Source organism: Drosophila biarmipes, chromosome X (genome assembly GCF_025231255.1).
Source record: "Drosophila biarmipes strain raj3 chromosome X, RU_DBia_V1.1, whole genome shotgun sequence".
Classification (NCBI taxonomy): Eukaryota; Metazoa; Arthropoda; class Insecta; order Diptera; family Drosophilidae; genus Drosophila; species Drosophila biarmipes.
This window is the reverse complement of record NC_066611.1, coordinates 12,679,880-12,704,162: the sequence shown is the minus strand read 5'-3', so window position 1 is coordinate 12,704,162 and position 24,283 is coordinate 12,679,880. Positions and strand designations below refer to the sequence as shown.

General features: G+C 38.6%; 4 protein-coding genes across 5 annotated transcripts; 1 reads left to right on the top strand and 3 right to left on the bottom strand.

Moving 5' to 3' along the window:
• Window positions 1-1,017: 1,017 nt before the first annotated feature.
• Window positions 1,018-2,631, bottom strand: LOC108025643 (uncharacterized). Of its 2 annotated transcripts, none has more exons than XM_017096180.3 (3): window positions 2,401-2,631; window positions 2,050-2,211; window positions 1,018-1,993 (listed from the first exon to the last, which is right to left on the bottom strand). In XM_017096180.3, the coding sequence occupies exon 3, from the start codon at window positions 1,808-1,810 to the stop codon at window positions 1,208-1,210; it is 603 nt and encodes a 200-aa protein (XP_016951669.1). In that variant the 5' UTR covers window positions 1,811-1,993; window positions 2,050-2,211; window positions 2,401-2,631; the 3' UTR covers window positions 1,018-1,207. The 2 variants fall into 2 exon arrangements, with proteins under 2 accessions (XP_016951669.1, XP_016951668.1); XM_017096179.2 differs by having other exon boundaries at window positions 1,018-1,989; window positions 2,401-2,630.
• A 269-nt stretch (window positions 2,632-2,900) lies between these two features.
• Window positions 2,901-8,340, top strand: LOC108025631 (uncharacterized). Its single transcript, XM_017096167.3, has 3 exons — window positions 2,901-3,714; window positions 7,047-7,747; window positions 7,894-8,340. Exons 1-3 carry the CDS (start codon window positions 2,988-2,990, stop codon window positions 8,287-8,289), a joined length of 1,824 nt encoding a protein of 607 aa, XP_016951656.1. The 5' UTR covers window positions 2,901-2,987; the 3' UTR covers window positions 8,290-8,340.
• Window positions 8,341-8,514: 174 nt separating this feature from the next.
• LOC108025641 (E3 ubiquitin-protein ligase MARCHF5) lies at window positions 8,515-10,109 on the bottom strand. Its single transcript, XM_017096177.3, has one exon. The coding sequence runs from the start codon at window positions 9,939-9,941 to the stop codon at window positions 8,721-8,723; it is 1,221 nt and encodes a 406-aa protein (XP_016951666.1). The 5' UTR covers window positions 9,942-10,109; the 3' UTR covers window positions 8,515-8,720.
• Window positions 10,110-10,998: 889 nt separating this feature from the next.
• LOC108025929 (glutaredoxin domain-containing cysteine-rich protein CG12206) lies at window positions 10,999-22,442 on the bottom strand. Its single transcript, XM_017096622.3, has 4 exons — window positions 21,133-22,442; window positions 12,790-13,023; window positions 12,664-12,729; window positions 10,999-11,453 (listed from the first exon to the last, which is right to left on the bottom strand). Exons 1-4 carry the CDS (start codon window positions 22,435-22,437, stop codon window positions 11,280-11,282), a joined length of 1,779 nt encoding a protein of 592 aa, XP_016952111.1. The 5' UTR covers window positions 22,438-22,442; the 3' UTR covers window positions 10,999-11,279.
• Between the last annotated feature and the right edge of the window lie 1,841 nt (window positions 22,443-24,283).

Genomic DNA, 24,283 nt, shown 5'->3' with positions numbered 1-24,283 from the left:
AAAAATAACAATGAACAAGACACAAGACACGGCCCAAAAATGTACAACAATTTTTATGATATCTTTGCTTTTCTGTATTTTTTGTTTTGGTTTTTTTCTCTTTGTTTTGTGGCTGTCATGCTCATTGAGCACGCTTTTTGCTTTGCGCCCTAAGACAAGGGGAGGCTGCCCCGGTAGCCGGGCTCCACTGTTCGGATTGTGCGTGCCCCTACTTACTGGCGATTTGTTGACATTAGGTCTTAAAATTTATTAGTTCTTATTGTCAACTTGGCTGGTGTGGGCTTTTTTCGGTTTTACTTTTTTTTCGGTGGGGGGAGGCAAGCCCTGGGCGTGGCCAATGGGATTTCGGTTGCCTAATGCCGCGGCCACAGTCGAATCGATTCGAGCGGAATGCAATGCCGAAGCAATTAAATTAGTGACATTTAAAAGTGGTCTCTCTTTGTTGCCCTGATGAAGTGCTCCAGGTTCTGGCCGCCAGTGGGTTCGAAATGAAACCCTTTCTCTGGCCCCACAACTTCTCGAACTTTTACTTTTGCATTTTCGTCAAAAACATATAAAGCCCCATATTAATGAAAGATATTTTCCGCATTTGTTAATCGGTTTTTATTTTTTACAATATAAAATATTAAAAATTCTCAATAATTTAAAAATCGTAATTTTTCAAAAAAAATATTTTTATACAGAAGACCCTAGTATTATTATAAAGATTAGGCATAACCATTTATAATTTTAGAAGTATGTTAAGAATATAAAATATCCAAAAACCAGTCAAAAGTTAATAAATAAATAAATAAAAAATGTAAATAAATGTTTTAAAATGTATATACCTCTTTTAAAATATAATAACATTTATTTCTTTCCTTTTAAATATTTTTAATGCAGATAAATGTTCTTCTTATCAACCAAAAATGTTAAATATTTACACACAAATCCAAAAATAAATACGATTATCAGTCCATTAAATTAAATTACAATTATTTCCTCATCCCTTTGTTTTCCCAATAAATACACAACAAGTTTGCTAGTCGAAAATATATATTTCTTGAATATGTAAGCCGAAAGTTTCAAAATTAACGAGTCGCCGCAGCGTTAGCCCAATAATTTATTCATCACTCTGCTCGTCCAAGGTCGAATGGATTCGGAAAGTCCGGAAAGTGTCGGGGAAGTTTCGAAAAGAAGTGGTGTATATATCCTGTGATCTGGGGGTCTACTTCTCGCCCGTGGTGGCCAGGGCGGTGAGGACGTAGAAGCCCGACCAGCTCAAGTAGGTCACCGGCTCGGCGCTGCCCTCGCTGACCTGCTCCTCGAAGAACTTGGCCCCGAACTTGGCCATGAAGGCCAGGAAGGCCATGCCGGCCAGATTCCAGCTGCTCTCGTTGATCGACAGGTAGAGCAGCGAGGTGATGTTACCCAGAATGGTGAGGGTCTTTAGGGTGTCCAGGGCACTGTTCTCGCCATCGTCGCTGCTCTCGCCCTTGAAGAAATTGAGGATCACGCTGACGGCCAGGGGCACTATGAAAAGTCCATGGCCCAGGGCAATGTTGTTGCTCTCGGCAGCCAAGTAGAGATCCACATTGACCAGCGGCAGCGGGATGATGTCCATGATGCAGGTGGTCGTGTCCGTGACCTTCTTGGCATTCTCGTCCCCAGTCAGGCCGCTCACCAGGCCGAAGAGTCCATGGCAGAATCCAATCACGCAGGCGGTGAAGGCATACGGGTGCTCGCTGGGCCCGATCTTGTAGAACCCAAAGCCGGTGGCTCCGCAGAGCAGAACGTTGAGCACGGTGCTCACAGCCGAGTTGTCCGACATCTTAATGGAGTTTCTACTCTATATATCTAATATAAATATTCCTAGAAGTGAGGTGTTTGCTTTAAAGCTTAGAACTTCTTTGTCAAGATTCTTCTAAAGTTAGGAACTTTAATTCTCAAAGATTACCAACTGCTTGCTTTGCAAACCACAGCTTGTTCCTTTATCTTGCTTTGTGATTTCTTGCTTAAAATACCTTGTTAATATTTACTTACTTACTGGTTTTCAAAATTCAAACTTACTCTATTTTAAGATTCTCCTTAAGTTAGGAACCTGCTTTTAGATGGTAAACTTGCTCTTTGGGAACACTGCTTGCTTCTAAAGCCACTGCTTATTGTTTTGTGCTTTCTTGCTTTCTAGCCAAAATGCCTTGCTTATTTTGTCTGGTATCTGAACCTGTTAACCTGTCAAAAAAATATTACAAAATATTGTTTTTAATCCCTGGCTCTTTTTTTAAAGTGCAACTGCTTTAATGCTTTGTGGGTGAAATGTGTTAGAATGCTTATTGCAAATTTGCTTTGAAAGCACGAAGAGTACCACTGCTTGTCTTCTGCTTCCGATTGGTTGAAGATCCATTTGCTTTGCTTACTCACTTTTGTGCTTTCCCAGCAACTTGATGACTCCTTCTTGCTGGCTTGGCCCCGGCTTTCAGTTTAATGATGGTTTTCAACGGAATTTCATCGAAAGAGAACGCAAAACGTATTAAAAAGGGACAGGATAAAATTTACAATTTGAATTTGTTCTGGATTTACGAATAGGTGCCTCAGTTTGACTCGAGAGTGTGTCGACCGAAACGTTGAACGAGCTGTGTGATAATGATCCACACGGAGCACTGACAAATCTGGAGAGCCCAAAGTTAATGTCAACGCCTGCTGCTAATTGGTAAGGAAACCTGGTATTGTCTTGGAAAAATAATAAAATATGATTTTTAAAATAATTGTGCTGTTGCTTAAGTAATCTGTAAAAATTAGAGGTCCTTAAGTTTTTCAAATTTAAATATAATATATATAATGAATATATATAGAAATATAAAATAAATTATCAATAAAAAAATATGAAAGTAGTCCTTGAAAAATATTTCAATATAACAAGTCCATTTCTATTTTATTTATCATTTAGAATATTAGTTCTATAATATTATAGTTGGTTCAATAAATTTGTATATTTTTAAGAAGAAATCATGATTTTGATGAAGTCAAAAAAACATAAAGACAAGAAAGAAAAAAAAGAAAAGAAAGCAAAGAAAGAGGTGGAAGAATATATTGAAAAGGAAGAAAACATTGAAAAGAAAGAACATTTTGAAGGAAAGGGGAAAAGTGAGAAAAGGGTTAGAACGATCAGGAATGTCGAGAGAAAGTCCAGTCTGCTGGATGACCCCAACAAATTGCTAACGCCCAGTTGGTTCTGGAACCAATATATAAATCGCCAGATTGTACCACTCCCCGTGGCCCATTCCCTGCTGGATGTCGCCGATCCCCAGTTGTCATCGCCCATATCCAATTGCTCCAAACTGGATATACAAGATAATAGTGGCGTTGCGGCTGTCACCTCGGTTTGTGGGGAAATGTCACCATGTCCGCCGCCACCGACTTTGTATCCGAATACCATGGATTCCGATATCGCCGACATTATAACCATTGCCCGGCAGAGGCGCCTTCGGAGTGCGGCCACAGCCCTCAGTATCGAGGACATTGTGCCCAAAGACAGACAAACAGAAGACAAAAGACAGCCCAAGCCCACAACTTCGAAGGAAAGCCTCGAAACTGCGGACCGTACCCCTCCCGTTTTGGATCGCATGCTCACCGCCCATGATTTCGAGGTCGTTTGGAGGTCGGACAGTCTTTCTAATATGAATCGGCATTTATGCAGTGCCGAGATAATTCAAATCAAAGAAAATCGCAAGATGGGTAAGTTTAAACATTGTTTGTATCGGGTGCATCAAGATTTTTTGGGATTACAAAAAATGAAAAAAATTTTCAAAAATTAAATATTTCTTTAAATGGTGGGGATCGTTAGCAGAGCTCCCCAGCTGCTCAGAACAGTCGGTCTTTTCGCTCTACGCATTGATTTGGCTAAGCTACGATCAAAAAACCACTAAAAAAGGAGCATTTTTCCCAAAAATCAGAATCCCAAAAAATCCTGATGCACTCCCTTACAAAAAATGAAAAAAATTTTCAAAAATTAAATATTTCTTTAAATGGTGGGGATCGTTAGCAGAGCTCCCCAGCTGCTCAGAACAGTCGGTCTTTTCGCTCTACGCATTGATTTGGCTAAGCTACGATCAAAAAACCACTAAAAAAGGAGCATTTTTCCCAAAAATCAGAATCCCAAAAAATCCTGAAGCACCCCCTTACAAAAAATGAAATAAAAAATTCAAAAATTAAATATTTATTTAACTGATGGGGATCGTTAGCAGAGCTGCCCAGCTGCTCAAAACAGTCGGTCTTTTCGCTCTACGCCTTGATTTGGCTAAGCTACGATCAAAAAGCCACTAAAAAAGGAGCATTTTTCCCAAAAATCAGAATCCCAAAAAATCCTGAAGCACCCCCTTACAAAAAATGAAATAAAAAATTCAAAAATTAAATATTTATTTAACTGATGGGGATCGTTAGCAGAGCTGCCCAGCTGCTCAAAACAGTCGGTCTTTTCGCTCTACGCATTGATTTGGCTAAGCTACGATCAAAAAACCACTAAAAAAGGAGCATTTTTCCCAAAAATCAGAATCCCAAAAAATCCTGATGCACTCCCTTACAAAAAATGAAAAAAAATTTCAAAAATTAAATATTTATTTAACTGATGGGGATCGTTAGCAGAGCTGCCCAGCTGTTCAAAACAGTCGGTCTTTTCGCTCTACGCCTTGATTTGGCTAAGCTACGATCAAAAAAACACTAAAAAAGGAGCATTTTTCCCAAAAATCAGAATCCCAAAAAATCCTGAAGCACCCCCTTACAAAAAATGAAATAAAAAATTCAAAAATTAAATATTTCTTTAAATGGTGGGGATCGTTAGCAGAGCTTCCCAGCTGCTCAGAACAGTCGGTCTTTTCGCTCTACGCCTTGATTTGGCTAAGCTACGATAAAAAAACCACTAAAATTGAAGCATTTTTCCCAAAAATCAGTGGTTTTTTGATCGTAGCTTAGCCAAATCAATGCGTAGAGCGAAAAGACCGACTGTTCTGAGCAGCTGGGGAGCTCTGCTAACGATCCCCATCAGTTAAATAAATATTTAATTTTTGAAAATTTTTTTCATTTTTTGTAAGGGGGTGCATCAGGATTTTTTGGAATTCCGATTTTGGCGAAAAATGCCCTTTTTTTAGTGGTTTTTTGGTCGTAGCTTAGCCAAATCAAGGCGTAGAGCGAAAAGACCGACTGTTTTGAGCAGCTGGCGAGCTCTGCTAACGATCCCCATCACTCAAAGAAATATTTAGTTTTTGAACATTTTTTTCATTTTTTGTAAGGGGGTGCATCAGGATTTTTTGGAATTCCGATTTTGGCGAAAAATGCCCCTTTTTTAGTGGTTTTTTGGTCGTAGCTTAGCCAAATCAAGGCGTAGAGCGAAAAGACCGACTGTTTTGAGCAGCTGGCGAGCTCTGCTAACGATCCCCATCACTCAAAGAAATATTTAGTTTTTGAACATTTTTTTCATTTTTTGTAAGGGGGTGCATCAGGATTTTTTGGAATTCCGATTTTGGCGAAAAATGCCCCTTTTTTAGTGGTTTTTTGGTCGTAGCTTAGCCAAATCAAGGCGTAGAGCGAAAAGACCGACTGTTTTGAGCAGCTGGCGAGCTCTGCTAACGATCCCCATCACTCAAAGAAATATTTAATTTTTGAAAATTTTTTTCATTTTTTGTAAGGGGCTGCATCAGGATTTTTTGGAATTCCGATTTTGGCGAAAAATGCCCCTTTTTTAGTGGTTTTTTGGTCGTAGCTTAGCCAAATCAAGGCGTAGAGCGAAAAGACCGACTGTTTTGAGCAGCTGGCGAGCTCTGCTAACGATCCCCATCACTCAAAGAAATATTTAATTTTTGAAAATTTTTTTCATTTTTTGTAAGGGGGTGCATCAGGATTTTTTGGAATTCCGATTTTGGCGAAAAATGCCCCTTTTTTAGTGGTTTTTTGGTCGTAGCTTAGCCAAATCAAGGCGTAGAGCGAAAAGACCGACTGTTTTGAGCAGCTGGCGAGCTCTGCTAACGATCCCCATCACTCAAAGAAATATTTAATTTTTGAAAATTTTTTTCATTTTTTGTAAGGGGGTGCATCAGGATTTTTTGGAATTCCGATTTTGGCGAAAAATGCCCCTTTTTTAGTGGTTTTTTGGTCGTAGCTTAGCCAAATCAAGGCGTAGAGCGAAAAGACCGACTGTTCTGAGCAGCTGGGGAGCTCTGCTAACGATCCCCATCAGTTAAATAAATATTTAATTTTTGAAAATTTTTTTCATTTTTTGTAAGGGGGTGCATAAGGATTTTTTGGGATTCTGATTTTTGGGAAAAATGCTTCAATTTTAGTGGTTTTTTGATCGTAGCTTAGCCAAATAAAGGCGTAGAGCGAAAAGACCGACAGTTTTGAGCAGCTGGGAAGCTCTGCTAACGATCCCCATCAGTTAAATAAATATTTAATTTTTGAAAATTTTTTTCATTTTTTGTAAGGGGGTGCATAAGGATTTTTTGGGATTCTGATTTTTGGGAAAAATGTTCCTTTTTTAGTGGTTTTTTGATCGTAGCTTAGCCAAATCAAGGCGTAGAGCGAAAAGACCGACTGTTTTGAGCAGCTGGGCAGCTCTGCTAACGATCCCCATCAGTTAAATAAATATTTAATTTTTGAAAATTTTTTTCATTTTTTGTAAGGGGGTGCATCAGGATTTTTTGGGATTCTGATTTTTGGGAAAAATGCTCCTATTTTAGTGGTTTTTTGATCGTAGCTTAGCCAAATAAAGGCGTAGAGCGAAAAGACCGACAGTTTTGAGCAACTGGGAAGCTCTGCTAACGATCCCCATCACTTAAAGAAATATTTAATTTTTCAAAATTTTTTTCATTTTTTGTAAGAATTTTTTGGGATTCTGATTTTTGGGAAAAATGCTCCTTTTTTAGTGGTTTTTTGATCGTAACTTAGCCAAACCAAGGCGTAGAGCGAAAAGACCGACTGTTTTGAGCAGCCTGCGACCCCTGCTAACGATCCCCACCACATAAAGAAATATTTGTAGATATTATGGGTATATTTATTAAGATTCCCCTCTTCCCCAGCTAACCATGAAATCATTTTTGGGGCGATCAAGAACGGCTGGTACGACGACCTGGAGATCCAGATCGAGTCGAGGTTCTACTACGTGGACCGCTATCTGTTCACCCACTACGCGCGTAATTTCCGCCACTGCTCGAGTTCGTTTTTGCAGTTCCCAGTGCAAAAGGTGCAGATGGGCATGCTGGTGCGCATCTACGAATGGATGCTGGGCGATGACCTGGCCTTCCCCATTGGCAACGAGCTGATACCCTTCTTTGCCGCGGCCAAGTTCCTGGGCGTGAAAAAGTTGATGGAACAGTACTGGGGCACCTTTTCGAAGCGCGGCGACCGCGTCATTTGGGAGCTGAACGCCTTCCACACCTTCCTGATGGCCAGGCAGTACCAGTGCGAGGATATCATGGCCGTGATGCTGGAGCGCCTGCGCAAGTGCTTCCTGCCCGTGGTGGCGTCCCGGGAGTTGCTCGAGTTCGATGTCAACGAGCTGGCCTATCTGCTGGGCCAGGACATGTTGTGTGTTAACAGCGAAGATGAGATATTTTTCACCGCCATTTACTGGCTGAGGTTCGCCTGGGCGGAGCGCAAGAAACACGCTGTTAGTCTGATGAGCAAAGTGCGCTTTAGCTTTCTATCCCCCTGGTTACTGCGATCCATAGCTAACAACCCCGAAAACGAGTGCATCGCTGAAATTGGCCAGAAGCCAGAGGTGAGTATAGCAAAGGGGGTTTCCAAAAAAGCTTGTAAAAAATAATGTGAGCCCCGCGGATTTTTCGCCTAATTAAAATAGTTATAGAAAATAAATTTTAAAAATTGGTGTTTCTGCTTTAATATTATTTATATTTTTCATTACAGGTCTGTCGCTGGATGTGGGAGAGCGTCTTGTTCAGTACGGCGCGCATGGCTGATAGACAGGCGGAAAGTCAAAGGGGAAAGATCGTCAGGGTGATGCTGAAGCAGTTCCAGAACCAAAAGGTTGCCGAGCGCTATTGGACCTTCTGCCCTGGCGTGCCGCACCACCATGACATTAAGTGCCCGCGCTTTCGCGAACTGACCTTCGAGAGCTTCAAGAGATTCCTGCACCGCCTCCATTCGCAGGGCCAGCATTTTATGGACGAGTTGCAGTTCATCCCGAACAAGAACATCCACACGTACCGCTGCTGCAGCGACATCGAGTACATTTCGATTGCCGATCGGAATTGTCCCAGACCGCACTTCTACGATAACGAGCAGTTCGATGCTCCTGATTAAGACAATGCTTGTTTATAATTTCCTAATAAAGATTCAACGTCTATCAATTTATTTTACTTTGTCTTAAATTTCGAATACATTGGGATATATGAATATGGGAATTTTTTTTACAAGGAAGCTAAATTAAAATTAAAACAAAAAATGCTGCTTGGTTTTCTGACAGAAATGACGCCTTCTGTAAGGAATTTACAAATTTAAAGCAATCTTTAGAACACATTTCTAAGGTTTGCGAAATATAAAATATTTAATTCATTTAAAAATATAATTTTTTTTAATTACTTTTCACTTTTTGTTAAATTTTAAACGAAATCTTTGATAACATATTACATTCCTTGTGATCTTTTTACTTTTTCGAGTACCATATTACTTTTGATCACTGCATGCTTCCAACTTCAATAACCTTTCGGCCATCCTGTATGATATATTCCCGACTAGTCCTGTGGATCTGCCGTGTGTACCTCGACCTGAATGCTTCCAACCACAAGTAAGTTCTCCCCGTTGGGGTCACCATCTTCGGAGCCCGTGGTGACCGCACTGGAGGTGTCCTCGTAGTGCTCATCGTAGCCGGCCAATTGTCTGGCATTTCCCGCCCCTTGATTATCATTGGCATCAGGCTGAGGATTCTGGGCATTCCGGGCAGGGGCCTCCCTGATCTGTCCACCCATATATATCCTCACGTTCTCATCCGTATAGTTGGCAATGCGACGTTTGCGGCGGCGTATGTAGAGCTTCTGACGAAGATAGATCTTAAGGAGACCCTTGACCCCAATATAGGTCATCCCTCCATAGATGGTGCGCTGCAATGGATCCTCCAGGCTCCTGAAGAACAAATTCCCCACGGCAGTGGCCAGGGTGGGCAGGAAGACGGCTCCGCAAAAGAGTCGTGAGATGTACAGGGGATCGGTCAGGGCCGGCGCATTTTGGAGGGGTGGCAAACTGTTCGAACTTTCGCTGAGGGCACCCAAATCTCCAGATTCGGGTTCTCCGGCCCAGTGGAGCAGGGGCAACTTTCGCAAGAAGTTGTACCTACTGCGCATGGCCTTCAGAATGGCATCCTCCCAGCGAACCAGGCGGGAGAGGACCAATCCCACGGGGATGAAGGGCAGACCCACCAGCAGAAAGACCTCGCTCTCCATGAGCTCAAGGCCTCGTTTCTGGCCCATCACCTGGATGACGGTGATGGCACCATATGTGATGGCCGTCCAGTAGACGCAGCACATGAACATGCCGGCCGCCACATAGGGACAAGTCCTCCTCACCGTAAAATCCAACCACTCCAGCGCCTCGGCCAGGAAACTCATCCGTGGAAAGACAATGATGTACTCTGTCTGGCACTGCTGGCAGGCCACCGATCGCCTATGGTTGCCGCGCTGCTTCTCGTCGATCCAGCGGTACAGGCAGCTCTGATGCACCCACTTGGTGGCCCCGCGGCACCGGCACGGCTGCACCCACTTAGCCAGCCGGTTGTCCTCCTCGCCGGCAAAGCAAATCCAGCAGGAGCGATCCATGTCCACTTCCGAATACTGATTGGAGCCACCGCTGCCACGGGGAGTGGCCAATTGATCGGGATCCTCAAGATCGTAGGGCAGCTCCGCCTGGGAGCCCTCCACCCGACCAGCCGCCTGGTAGTACACCTCCAAATCGGATTCCATCAAATCCCGCAATGAGACACCCGATGAGTCAATGGTTTGCAATAATCAAACGGGGAACACAGCCTCTTGTCGAAGAACACACACAACGAATTTGGTACGAATCGAACTGAAATTATAACGACTCTAAAGGTAGATACTCTTAAACGAGCTGCGAGCAGGGAGTGAACTTTATGTCACAGATCACATGATCGGCAGAAAACCCTATCTTGATATCAAGAACAATGTTTTTTAAGGCTATGAAAAATAATTTATAAATAATATAAGTTATCGCTTTGTGTACAATACAAAGCGATAACTTATATTATTTATAAATTATTTAATAAAAATTTTTTAAAAAAATCAACTTAAATAAATTATTTTAAGTATACCTTTACTTTCATTTTCTATAGATTGTTGATTTATATGGATTTTCCAGTTAACCACATTTTGTTGCCTACTTTTCTGTGCGGGACTTCCCCTTGAGCTTTTATAATATGTTGCCTACATTTAAGGGCAAGTAAAAAATATTGCGCATTTATTATTTTCTTTGTATACCTATGCTTTATATTATGCTGCTTTATTTTGTAAATCCAGTATCATAGGAGCTTAAATTCTATTACTTGAAATAAGAAAAATATTATCAAAGCTTAATATTAAACCTGAAAGAATTTACTCCCAGCTTCTAATAAATAAATTATTCTACATCGCAAAACGTAAAAACAAAATGTATTTTATTAGCAGGTATCTTAAATTTTTTAATTTTGTTTTTTTTTTAGAAAACTTTTCTGTGTCAGATCTTATTTTATTTAAGTGCATTTAACAATTAGTGCAATTAACGGATTTTCTTACTTCTATACATTTTCCCACATTTAATGGGGAATGCCGCCTTTGTTTCAAAATTAGGCAAATCCATAAATAAAAAGAATTCTTTGCCACATTTAATAAAACTCAATTTATTACTTTAATAAAATATTCGAAAGCCTGAAAGTATGCTTTATATTTTCAGAAAACCAGGAAGTAAAAAAATATCTTTTTTTTTCTTTTCCCAAAAGCTCGCTTAAAAAGCACACAAAAAAAATTAATCAATTAAATTTTATATTTTATTCGTTATCTCTTCAATTCACATAGTTATGCATAGGTTGTTCTCTTTTGTGTGGGTGTGTGTTTGTGTGGCTTCCGTTCCGTTCCCTTTCGTTTCGCTTCCGCTTCGGCCACCCGTTTCCGGCTCGAACTGCTCTCAAATATCACAACTGTTAATAATAAGCGACTACAAGAATTGCGCAAAAAAAAATCTCTTTGATATAGATACAAAAAAAAGCACTACAGATGGAAAAGTAGGGTTGCGGGCACCCATTTTCCTCAGCAGTTGGGGCACTTGACCAGCCCGACTTCGTCGCAATTCATGCACTTCAGAGCCACGAACTCCGCCGTGAAGTGGTTCCGGTGCACCGACTTCTTGGATCCGCTGCACGAGGGGCACGGCAGCAGGCGGTATCCGCCGCACGTCTGGCACGTATACGCGGTGGCAATCGACTGGAAAACATCAACGGGCACTTGATTAATTAAGTTTTCATTGAAGCGATAATAAAATAATTAAGGGGTTTACGTGTGGCGTATTGGCGATGAAAAGCCATTTTTAAAATGCGAGGGAAAATATTGTTGCTTGATTTTTTAATATGAGTATTTTTCTATCTATCTATCTATCTTTGTATCTTTCTATCTTTGTATCTTTCTATCTTTGCATCTTTCTATCTTTGTATCTTTCTAACTTGGTATCTTTCTATCTTTGTATCATTGTATCTTTCTATCTTTGTATCTTTCTATTATTGTATCTTTCCATCTTTGTATCTTTCTATCTTTGTATCTTTCTATCTTTGTATCTTTCTACCTTTGTATCTTTCTATCTTTGTATCTTTCTATCTTTGTATCTTTCTATTTTTGTATCTTTCCATCTTTGTATGTTTCTATCCTTGTATCTTTCTATCTTTATATCTTTGTATTTTTGTATCTTTGTATCTTTGTATCTTTGTATCTTTGTATCTTTGTATCTTTGTATCTTTGTGTCTTTGTATCTTTGTATCTTTGTATCTTTGTATCTTTGTATCTTTGTATCTATCTATCTATCTATCTATCTATCTATCTATCTATCTATCTATCTATCTATCTATCTATCTATCTATCTATCTATCTATCTATCTATCTATCTATCTATCTATCTATCTATCTATCTATCTATCTATCTATCTATCTATCTATCTATCTATCTATCTATCTATATATCTATCTATCTATCTATCTATCTATCTATCTATCTATCTATCTATCTATCTATCTATCTATCTATCTATCTATCTATCTATCTATCTATCTATCTATCTATCTATCTATCTATCTATCTATCTATCTATCTATCTATCTATCTATCTATCTATCTATCTATCTATCTATCTATCTATCTATCTATCTATCTATCTATCTATCTATCTGTCTACCTTTCTGTCTATATATTTATCTTTCGGTCTATCTATCTATCTATATATATTTTATCTATCTGTCTTTCTATCTTTCTATCTATATATCTATCTGTCTTTCTATCTATCTGTCTACCTTTCTGTCTATCTATTTATCTTTCGGTCTATCTATCTATCTATCTATCTCTCTGTCTATCTATCTATCTAACTTTCTATCTATCTATCTTATAATTTAATTCAAATATTTTTTATTTATTCTATTTTTAGCTTACTTTGTACGGTTTGAGCAGCTGGCGTAGTTCTCCACTCTCATTCAGCCGCTCCACAACGTCGGCATCCTGTGAATTAATTTATTGTTTATTCAATTTTATGCTAATTTATTTTTTTTAATATTTTACCCCAATGTGCTGGCCCTCGACGAAGAGCTGTGGCACGCGGATGGTCTCGTCGTGCATCCGCTCGCGCATCTCCTGCTGATACTCCACGCTCATGAAGACATCCCGCTCCTCGAACTTAATTAGCAGAGTGCGCAGGATCTGCTTGACATTGGCGCACTTGGCATATGTTTCCCTGATGATTCCCATGCTGGTGGTGTACAAGACCACCTTGCCCAAGTCCTTTTCCATGTAGTTCTGGAATTAAATATGGGGGCAACTTTAGTTAAATTCTAAAAATGGGTAATAGCATCCCTACAACTATAATTATAATATATTAATTTATATAAATATAAAGTATTATATTAATAATAAACATTTAAATAATTATAAATATTTTTAAAATATATAAAAATTTTTAGTATGTTTTTTTTAGATTTAAAACAATTTAATAATTTAAAGTGTGTCTTAAAATAATTTTAGATACAAGTAAAAATTTATAAAATAATTTATTTAATAATTTTCCTTTAAAAAAAATAATATTTCTATGTAAAAAATCGCAATTTTAAGATTCTGTTTAAGGTGTCTAAAAAATTATTGAAATTTTATATACAAAACATGACCCTAACGACTAGTAATCTTGATTTTTTTAAGGATGCAAATGTGACTATTGTCTTGCGCCCGTCTGTATGTGATATCTGGCACTTGATCGCTGATTCACACCCCGAAATGAGATGTTTGTTACAATAAGCCAACCTGTACACATCTTGGCCAACGGATCGAGGGCATCTTCGGCTTGCTCCACCTCCAGAGCTGCGTCGCCTTTGTTTTTAACCTTCCCCCCACGGAGTCAGAAAAATGGTAACAACCTTGGCCGAAACACTTGAGCCACATGGAGAATTGTGGTCACAAATTGCCCGCTAATTGCCAGGCAAAAATACTTGTTAAACGAAACCGAGCCAGTTTCTTTGCCAGACTCATTAGCGGATGCCACTTTGGACCGGGAACAGAGCATTCTTTCAGACGGGTTCTCTCAGTGCCGACCATTATAATCCATTGATAGCAAATGCCACAGGCAGTATACACAGCAATCACAACGGATCCAATTGAAAATTACGCATAGCCAATTTGTGTAAATGGCAAATAAATGTCCGAGGTGAAAACTTTGCGCAGTGCGAAATGTGAAATATTTTTCCTCGATTCGGTGGACTTGTTTGTGTATCTGTTTTTTGTTTTTTTTGGTCAGGTGGCATAGAGGGGCAGGGGGCTCTTCCGTTAGTCAGCCTGATTAACTAGATTTCCATCGGCGAAGACAGCCGATACCTTAGAGTCGATCGAATTTCCCGCGGCGACCAGTTGCCTCAGTGAGTTGTCAAATTTTGCCATGATTTATTGTTATGCGAAACATAAATTAATAGAGCAGGACATCTGGCCACTATCCCGAGAGTTATGATGGTGAAATGCGATCTGAACATGAGAAATGGTATCAAATCAATTGTGTCTCTCGCTCTTTGAGCGCACACACAAGGGAATTAGTTTGCATTAACCAACGAGAGTGTGTAATTAAAAGCAAATGAAAGCTATTAATATCATTAACGACAGCGATAAGTTTCGGAGTTTTGGAGAGGAAGGATGGTCTAAAAAATAGCCAATGCTTAAAATCTCTAATCTATAAAGTAAACTAGATATACATAGTAAACTGAGATGATTAGTTATGTTTTAGGAAAGTTCAAAAATATTATATAATATTATTTATGTTTTTTTTTAACAATTTATTGCAATAGATATACATTAATCTATAAAAAAAAATGGTTATTTTGTGTTAAAAAAAATAAATGAATAAAAATGAATATATTGCTGTATATTTTTGACATAATATATTTTTCTGTATAATGAGTATTAAAAAATCAAAATATTCAATTTGTAAAACTAGAAAATCCTTCTAAAAAGCATAAATACAGTGATAATTAAAGGGCAATTTTTATTTTAAGAAAAAGACTTCAAAGATACATACACCCTCTACCCCGAACCCTGTAAAAGGTATCTCAAAGTCGAGCCTCTTGCGATTTCCCGACCTGCATCGGCGCATTGCACTTGCATAAGCTGCAAGTCCGCGTCGAATCCCCAGGCCTCATCCACTCGATCAGGTGGCCCCCAATGGCTGCCAGTCGCAAAATCGCCTCAGGTGGCGGTTATTTAATATATGGCATATAATAACCAAACATAACGCCGCTCGGGAGAGACGCAAACAAATGCAAGGCTGGTAAACTGGTACATTAATAGTTGCCATTTGCCATTAAGCCTCATTTGTCGCTCCTCCGACGAGGGTTCAAAGCCATCGAATGTAATGAACATGTTCATGAGAATAAAAAAAAAAAAACAGATAACCAACGCAACGAGCATGAATATGAATGAGGCTGTGAACCGCGGGCCAAATCACTCAAAAGCCTAAAAATGAAAATATTAGAAAATGTGAAGAACACGAGCATGAGCATGCGAGTGTAAACAAGGCTGTGAACTTCGAACCGCAGGCCAAATGACAACTCAAAAATCTGGCCATCTTCAGCAGAACCCCGAACCCCGAACACTCGAAAAACACTGAAAAATCAGCATCTTGAATGGGTTTTCGAGAGGCGCAAAAGAGAAAGCAGGTCAGTTGCCCGGCAAAGGAGGGGCTTTTGGCAATCGCCAGCTTTTGATCTGGCTCTGGGGCTCCAAGGAGCCCATGTGCCCCACAGAAAAGCTGAACAAAACTCAATTAATACGTCACACGTTGCGTTGCATAACCCTTTGTCTCAGACTCTCGGCCGACCAGAAAGTGCGTTTCTCGCCGCCGATCGATGGTTATTTATTTTGATTTCATTTCTTTGGGCAGCGCCACATAATCATGGGAACGAATTTCGAACGTCCAGTGCGTTTTTCAAGGCGCGGGGTGATGGAGAAAATAAAAAAGGTGGTTTGGGATGTTGTTTTAATTTTTTGAGGTATATAAAAGTAAGGGTTTTATTTTTAATTTGTATTCTTTTATAAATTGTATGCATGCTTTAGCGAAATTTATTTTATTTGATATCTTCTTTCCTTCAATTAAAATTGTTAAATTGCATGGGATGTTGCTTTAATTTATTAGAGAATATAAATGTGAAGGAAGTACTGGAATGTTTATTTTTTCATAATATGCCTGCCTTAGGGTATTTATTTATTTTAATATCTTTAAACAACTTTAAAGCAACAATTTTTTTTAGAATTTTAGACCCCAATCGAACTATTTAAGGTCTTACATATTTAATTGTTGAAAATGTTGTTTTTATAATTTGCTAAACATTATTTTATTTAAATTGATTTTTGACCTATTCATAACAAAAAAAGGAATTTAAATATTTTTCTAGAATTCAAGGATTCAATTTAGCTATTTAAGGTTATACAATTTTAGTTCTTTAAAATGTAGCTTTATTTGTTATGGTTTTACAACATATTTCAAATTGATCCTTATATTTTTTTTGCTAAATTTAATTGCAATCCAGACTAGAATAGAAGAAAAATATCACCTTAAACTAATTATTCTATGTTAAATACATTTTTTTTTGTTATATTTTAATTGATTTCTAGATATTAACTTCTACTTGTATGCCTATTATTTTATTATTGTTTTATTTTCAATGCAAGGCCGAAATTCACTTTTTGCACTTTCTTTGCTATTGAAGGGGGCTATTGACTTCTGCGGTTAAGGCAGAGCCACGATCTGTCTGCAAGTCGGTTCTCACACCCAACTATACCGATACATATACTTCAACATATATATCGCCTCACCCCCTTGTCAATGCCCCTTTCGTTTGCATAAATTCACACACGTACGTGAGCGGAGTGGAAGCATTTCACTTTCGTTTCGTTTGGTTTTGGGCTTTGGGCTTTGGCTTTTTGTTTTCAGACTCTGGTATTTTTTCTGCAGTTTCTGCCCTGCCCTGCCCTGAACGAGCTTCAATTTGGCAATAATTGGATATTTTAATAAGCCCATTTCGGTGGCGGCTCTTGCGGCTTTCTTTTGGCCCTGAATGCAAATCGAAATTAAAATGCAGCTAACGCCCCTCGAGCCTTTGTTGCCTAATTGCTCGCCCAGAAATGTATCTTTATTTATTGTACTCTCGTACAATGTTGAAGATCGCCCGAAAATGCCATAAATCTGCAGCGCAGTCACGTACATTTTCGTTTTCAATTTCACTTTCGTTTGAAGGTAAATTGAAAAAGTCGGTTTGTCGTGTAAAGTAGTTTTTCTCCACGGGTCGCAAAAGGTGTCAAGCAAGCTGATTGTGATCTTAAATTAAAAGTAGAATCTACAAAATATTCGTAGACAAATATTTCAAAAATAAAGCTAAAGGTTTACTCTAAAAAATATTTACTTTTTGTCTTTAAGGTTTCAACGCGCTATTATTTGTCTTATTTAACAGCAAAAAAAAAAATTATTAAAATGGGCTATAAGTAATTATCATCGGAAAACAAATGTTTATGTTTTTTTATTTTATAATGTTTAATGTTTTAAAATTACTGTCATAAAATAAAAGAAATTTGCTTTTTCTATGATAATCAATAGAAAAAAAATAAATATGAATCGAAGAAAAAAACTGGGCTTTAAATAATTATCCTCTAAAAAGAAATGTCATAACTATGGCATTGTTTTTTTTTCATTTTTTGTCTTATTGCTTTCCATATTTTAAAAATTTCAAAATACTTTAAAATTACTGTCATCAAAATAAAAGTCATTTGCCAAAACATTGCTGTTTATAATGTCTGATATTTATTTTTGTCATTTAGGTTTTCTATAGTACCTATTTCTCTCTTTTTTTTATGATAACCATTTGTGATCCGAAATCACTTCTTTGTTTGCATTGGGGGCAGTAAAAATGTTTTATAAGCAATTAAAAAATATGTGAAAGAGGAGGACTGCTGGCAAAGAAGGGGTAAGGACAGGTCAGCAATTTTAGGGTAATTTCTGGGCAAGCAACCTGTTGAAGGGTGTTTTTCCCCACATTTTCTGTATCTTTTCTGCACTCCACAAGGGAAAATCGTGCGATTTCAATCTTTTGAAAGGGGACTTTCGTGTGTAAGTGGGCTTGTCATCGGGTCATTACACACAGATAAACTTTCGTTTTCTGGCCATACCGATTAGTGCTCAAACTTAGACACGAAACACACTCGCATACATGTGCTCGAACTCAAATTAGCTAAATGATATTTTAATGACACCACTGCGAACGCAGGCGAAAAACTCGTCTCTGAAACAAAAGCCAAAAGGAATCGACTGCGGCCCATAAAATATAATTCGATCTGTCCGCTCGGTATATCCGATTTGTGTTTGGCTGTTGTTGTTGCATAATTAACGCATTAGTCGCTCTTTATTATGATAATTTGTGTGTTTCTTGAAAAATTATGCAAGCTGTTTTTAGCCAAATAATTTGGTTTCTTTAGGATTTTTTTTAGTTTTTTTGCCAATAATTATATATTGATTTTGGTTTCAAGGTTGGCTTTGCTAATTTGACTGGAAAAAAAGAAGTGAAACAAGACAAAAAACTTTTTGAGTCGTCCAAGAAGTTGACATTTAATCTGATGAGGCAGTAAAACTTTTGATTGAATCGCGGATGAGAAATTAATGAGTCTCAGGGGTCAAGCGAAGATGACAGCCCCATGATATACTTGTCGAACTTTAAATTAATTCGCGAAGGTTGTTGAAAGCTGCTTGGGGATTTTAATAGCTATTTTTGGGCTGATTTAGGTTGCGATTAATCAAATTAAAATCTGAAACAAATTGCTTGGTCATCAGTCAAAATATCAAATACATTATTTCCTATATTAATAAATATTTAAAGAATATGAAAATTGAAAACAAATCCCATTAGGCCATCAGCTTGGAGTGTCAGTTACTTGTAAGTATATTGCCCAATGTCCAGGGTTAATTCGATACCCCCAGACTGGTAAATTGATTTCGCAAAATCACATAAAAAGGGCGTCTCGATATTCAATAGCCCAGATCAACCTGATGACTAGGCGAAAATCGAGGGTATTTCGGAGGTGCGAGCGTGGCCAATTCGGGCTCAATAAAACAGCGATTCGACGCGCTCCCCCCGCCGAAAAATAGGTCAATTAATTTCGTTTTTTTTCTATTTTTGGTTAGGTGTTTTTGGATTATTTGAGAAGAGAACTTTCCCAAAAGAGAAAACAGAAATCAGGAGTAGGGGGGAAAAAAAGCAGAGATATAAAAAGACAATAAGACACTTGCAATTAGTCAAGTGGCGGACCATTTAAGCCGGCATTTATCTAACTTATCTAGCCGACTATCTGGCCTCGTACTTCCGCCAGCTCGTCAGCTTTCTTTTGCCTTTTCGGACTTGGACTTGGATCCATATAGAGATGAAGGGCGTATGTGACATATTAAGCCACTTAACGGCGAATCGAGCCAACAACAAGTTCCGCAAATAGACAGCGGCAGTCAGGTGTTAATTGTCTTTCGAGAAAGAAATTTTTCAAAAAAAAAGTAATCATAATGAAATAAAAAAAAGACCAATGAAGACCCAAAAAAAATAAAAGCCGAGATGAATCACAGAAAAGTCTGGATTCACTTTCACACAGGCCAACAAACGAGCCCTCACATGCAACACAAACACATGTATATATTTTGGCATTGCATAATGCCGTCTGACTGCATCTGTATCTTTAGTTGCAGCTGCATCTGTATCTTTTTGGCCGCCCGTGTGGGTGTGCAAAAGTCAGCGACCCAAAGACAAAAGTTTAGGCACACAGTATACAAAAAAAAAAAAATGCTAAAAACTTGCACACACAAAATATAAAAAAGAAATCCATATCGAAGCCGAAAACTTTCTCAATGAATAACACCCACATGCGATTGAATGAGTGTTTGTGTGAATCATCTGGACAAACGGCACATTCAAAGTGGCCACATAATAGTTTGAATATTTTGCGGCATTCAATTACGCCCTGTGGAATTTCCCATGTGCTAATTAAATGCAAACTAATAAAGGGCATGTTTGGAGAAATGGGTTTTAATCAAAAGTTCACATGGGAGCATGAATAACTTGTTTAAATATCTTTTCGGAATTTCTCCTGACAATGAAATGATGTTCATGAATTTGCATAGCTTTTTAAAGATTTAAATTGTGAACTGTAGTTAAAACTATTTAATCCAGACATTCTGAACATTTTTTTAAATATATTTTCCCATTGAATATAATTTTTTTTTAAGTATTTTGTTTAATTAAACATACTATATTCACGTATTCCATTTTAAATATTATTAACCTTTTAAAATATTTTTTGTTATAAAAGATTCTTTTCTAAAACCATAAGCTTTTTTGAAAGTACACCTATTTTAACTCCACAATAAGTATACCCATAATCATTAAATTAAGCACACTCAATTTGAAATACATATAATTGCCCAACTTGCTTGAGACTTTAACTGCGGTTGTCAAGGCTTCTGAGAAGTCACATTCTAAAATGTTTATTCAACCTTAAAACAAATCAGAAAACTGTTGAAACTTGGTATGACAACTTCACTACGAGCTCATTTGCTAATTGTCTTTTGCTAGCGATGAGTGCCAGTGAATTCAATTACTTTCATTGCTGAAATATCTTTCATTTAACAAAGAAATGCATAAAATTATTCAGCTGCAATTAATAAATTCACTTGATGTAGACATTCACTGAATACATTCGCAGAGTGCACTTCTCCATGCCATGTGATTGTTTAAGGGGCTTTGCTTTAGTGTGTGGTATTTGTTTATATTAAGGCTGTTATCTTATAAAGAGACTACTTTATTAAGCTTTTAGGTTTAACTGTTTAATTTCAATGATGAAAAATGGAATATCAAAAAAATATATTTAAATGAATTACAAAAACTAAATATTTAATGCTGAAACATTTAAGATTGCATGAAAATATTAATATCAAGGTGGAAAATATTAAATACGATAATAATCTCATTATATATTTTAAACATTTCAATCCTTTAAAATATTTGAATTAAATACAAAAGCATAATATTTAAAAGAAAACAAAATAAAATGGAAGCTTTAAAATATTTAAAATTAAGGTATACAATTTATGCATGATTTTTACGTGATTAAAAAGAAGAACATTATATTAAAATCAATGTTGTAAATATTTTAATCAATTATTAGATTTATTATTTCCATTTTTGAAATTAAAGGAAACCGCAATAAACGAACAATTTAGCTAGAAATACGTAAATTAAATATAAAATCTTTGAATTCACTTATTATTTTTATGAAGCATTGTATTTTATAGGAAGACATCTTATGAGAATCCCTGCATTTGGTTTATTTGCTCTACGAACTCACCTTGACATTGGGCTGTTGCAGCTGCAAGAAGGTGGCTACTCCATTGCGCACACGATTCTTGACGCCCCTGACGGTTCCTTTGGCGGAGCGGATGGTGGAGTTGCCGTAGCGCTTGCCCTCCGTCCGGACATCCCGGTAGCCGGCGAAGTCCTCGTCCTGCGGCTCCTCCGCAAAGGCCTGCGTCTCGTACTCGTTCGAGGAGTTCGAGCCGAAGCTGCGGAAGTTCTCGTGCTCGTGGACATGGAACGTGTAGTACCCATCCGCCTCGTACTGCAGGGGCCTGCCATCGATCTTGGTGACCAGCGGACCGGAGGACTCCCGCTCCCGCTCCCGCTCCCGCAGCCGAATGTCCCGGAGCAGCGAGGTGGGCAGCAGGCCACCAGAATGCAGGGAATCGCAGCTCAGCGAGGAGTTGCTGCTCTCGTCGCACTCCTCGCTGTCGTCGGTGAGGCTGTAGGCCCGCTGGGGCATCGGAATCTGAATGGGATTGGGATTCGGGTTGACCAGCGGGCCATCCTCCTCCTCCTCCGCCTCCTCCTTGACCCTCAGCCGCGTGGTCTGCAGATGCAACTCCAAGTGCTGTGGCGACTTCAATTGCTGCAACTGCTGTGGCTGCTGCTGCTGGTGACCTTCCAGGTCGCTGCCCGTGCCACTGTCCAAGGTCTCGCAGGGCGAGTACTGACCAGAGGTGGCCACCGGTGTCCACTGCATCTCCTCCAGGCCCTCGTTCAGCTTCACCACACTGATCTGCTTGCCCAGAACTCGCGGCTGACCCTGGCTTTCAATCTGTATCTTCACCGTGTTATTATTATGTTGCAATGTTGCTGCTGTGTCCGCTGCTGTTGCTGCTGGCTGACTGGCAGCAATTTCACCATTGCAACTGATTATGGTCGGCGATGTTGCTGCTGTAGTGGTTACTGTGGCTCTGGCTGTTGCTGCTGCTGTGGATGTTGCTGTTGCACCGGCAATTTCTCCGCCAATGCGCAGCAGCAATTGTGGATAGATTTTGGTGGTCGCTGGTGTTGCTGTTGCTGTTGCTGCTGATGTTGCTGCTGTGTCGTAACTAGTTTCCAAATTATCTTTGGTTGTTGCTTCTGCTGCTGCTGCTGCTGGTGTGTCGCCAAATGCCAGCAACATGCCAGCCTGGGACTTGAGCGACATTTCAGTGTTGCTGTTGCTCTTGGCAGTTGCTGCTACTTGTATTGCTGTTGCTGCTGTTGCTGTGGCCACTTCTGGCGATTCGATGATTATGGAAATACCGCGCATTGGCTCCAATCGCGACGCATTGCTGGTGATTGCCGCCATGGTTCTACAGCATTTGGCTGTCTATATCTGATTTCAGATACCAAATGCCTATATCTGATGGCTCTAAGTTGATGCAATCAAATGCCGCCGCCTAATGATGTTGCTGCTGTGCGTTCCACTTGTTGCTGCTGCTGCTGCTGTTGCTGTTGCTGTTGCTGTTGCTGTTGCTGCTGACCGTTGCCAAGTGCTTTACAGTTAGACAACCGCATGTAGATTGCTGCAATTTCTGTTGCTGTTGCAGTTGCCGATGTCGCTGCTGTTGCTGATGTTGCTGCTGCAAAGAAGAAGCAAACCAGAATTGCATTAGAAAGACATACACAAAAAATTTTGAACTACGACAAAAGATGTATTTTCCAGAACATTTTTTAGTGATTTCTATGGTTTTTACAAAATTGACTAAGAAAACTAAGGTAAAAATATTGTATCTCTAGAACATACAGACACCTTTCAAGTTTGTCTATTAATTAATAATTAATTAATTCTAGTCTCATATTTTTCCAAGTGTGTAAGCCGCCACACGAGCTTGACATTTAAGGCGAAGATGATGCCGAATAAATGTTAAAAGCTTTGCCAGCGTTCCAAAAAGAAATACAAAAAGAAGAACAGATGGGAAACCAGAAAAAACAATAATCATAATAATGATAAACACGAAACCGCAAAAACCTGGCAGAACAGGCCAAAGAATGCCAAATAAACAAAAGGGAGACCCTGAATACCCTGAAATTCAAGAAGGTGACGCCACCTGGCGGCTGGGGAGTCGCCACCTAGCGGTTTTCGATTTCCTGCGACAGGAACTTTCTATTTATTGCTATTATCATGAGAAAATTGTAAATAATTTATGTTTTGATTATTATGTTAAGGATGATTAGCCTTACAAAATGCATTTTCCTTCTTCTGATAAGTTCCTTGGAATTTTTATATTTGTTTATTAAAATTCATGAATTTCTATAAATAAAAACATAAATGATATTTTCCATTGATTTATGATCTTATACCAATATTTTTGGGTAAATATATAACCAATATATCTTTAAATATCTAAAAAGAAATATTTGAAATAAAATTTAAGCAGATAAAACTTATAAAAAATGTATGAAAATTAAAAAAAATAATAATTTTGACGAAGGAAATTCCAACTTCTTTATACAATAACATATGTGTTTGATATACTTAATTTCCCAAGTGACAGGTGCTTTTTATCTTTATTTTCTTTCTTGTTATTTTTTCATAAATATTGTTCTTGCGACACCCATTGTACCCACAGTGGGTCAAGCCAGATCAATTAGTGCAGCAACTTCTTAAATTCGACAGGGAATGTTCTTCGGCGGAAAGAACAAGTCGGGATTTACATTTGAATAGCTGGGGAACTTGAAATATTGGGCGCGCTCTGCCTGCGGCATTTTTTTCGGCTTTTTCAGATTTTTTCTTTCTGGTTGGAATCTGGAAACTGGTTACACTTGAACCTGGTATTTCTCCGTTTTTTTTTTCTTGTTGTTTGGAAATATTTGAGCGGCGCTTACCCGTTGTTGCTGTTGCTGTTGCTGCTGCTGGCCTGCATTCGCCGCTTATTGCACACAATTTTCATTTGGCAGCCAGGCACACACACACATCGAAAAAAAAATTAAAACAAAAATCAGAAATCAGAAAATTCGGAAAACAGTTTTGCACTTTGGGAGATTTTTATTGGGGTATATTTTCCATATATTGCACACGCACGCTGGCTGTTTTTTTTCAGCTGCTTCGCTTTATTTGTTTTCTGTTTTTTAGTGGCCTATTGTATTTCTTCGGATTTTCGAGATTTGATATCTCTGTCGGTTTGGAAATATTTTCGAGTACTCGCCGCGCG

Bases quoted from the DNA above. Each gene is read 5' to 3' on its own strand.
- LOC108025643 (XM_017096180.3), bottom strand. From the start codon at position 1,810: ATGTCGGACAACTCGGCTGTGAGCACCGTGCTCAACGTTCTGCTCTGC.
- LOC108025929 (XM_017096622.3), bottom strand. From the start codon at position 22,437: ATGGCGGCAATCACCAGCAATGCGTCGCGATTGGAGCCAATGCGCGGT. The intron at 12,730-12,789 runs GTAAAATATTAA...ATTAATTCACAG, and splicing joins TCGAGGGCCAGCACATTGGG to GATGCCGACGTTGTGGAGCG. The intron at 11,454-12,663 runs GTAAGCTAAAAA...GATGTTTTCCAG, and splicing joins AGCTGCTCAAACCGTACAAA to TCGATTGCCACCGCGTATAC.
- LOC108025631 (XM_017096167.3), top strand. From the start codon at position 2,988: ATGATTTTGATGAAGTCAAAAAAACATAAAGACAAGAAAGAAAAAAAA. The intron at 3,715-7,046 runs GTAAGTTTAAAC...CCTCTTCCCCAG, and splicing joins CAAAGAAAATCGCAAGATGG to CTAACCATGAAATCATTTTT. The intron at 7,748-7,893 runs GTGAGTATAGCA...TTTTCATTACAG, and splicing joins AAATTGGCCAGAAGCCAGAG to GTCTGTCGCTGGATGTGGGA.
- LOC108025641 (XM_017096177.3), bottom strand. From the start codon at position 9,941: ATGGAATCCGATTTGGAGGTGTACTACCAGGCGGCTGGTCGGGTGGAG.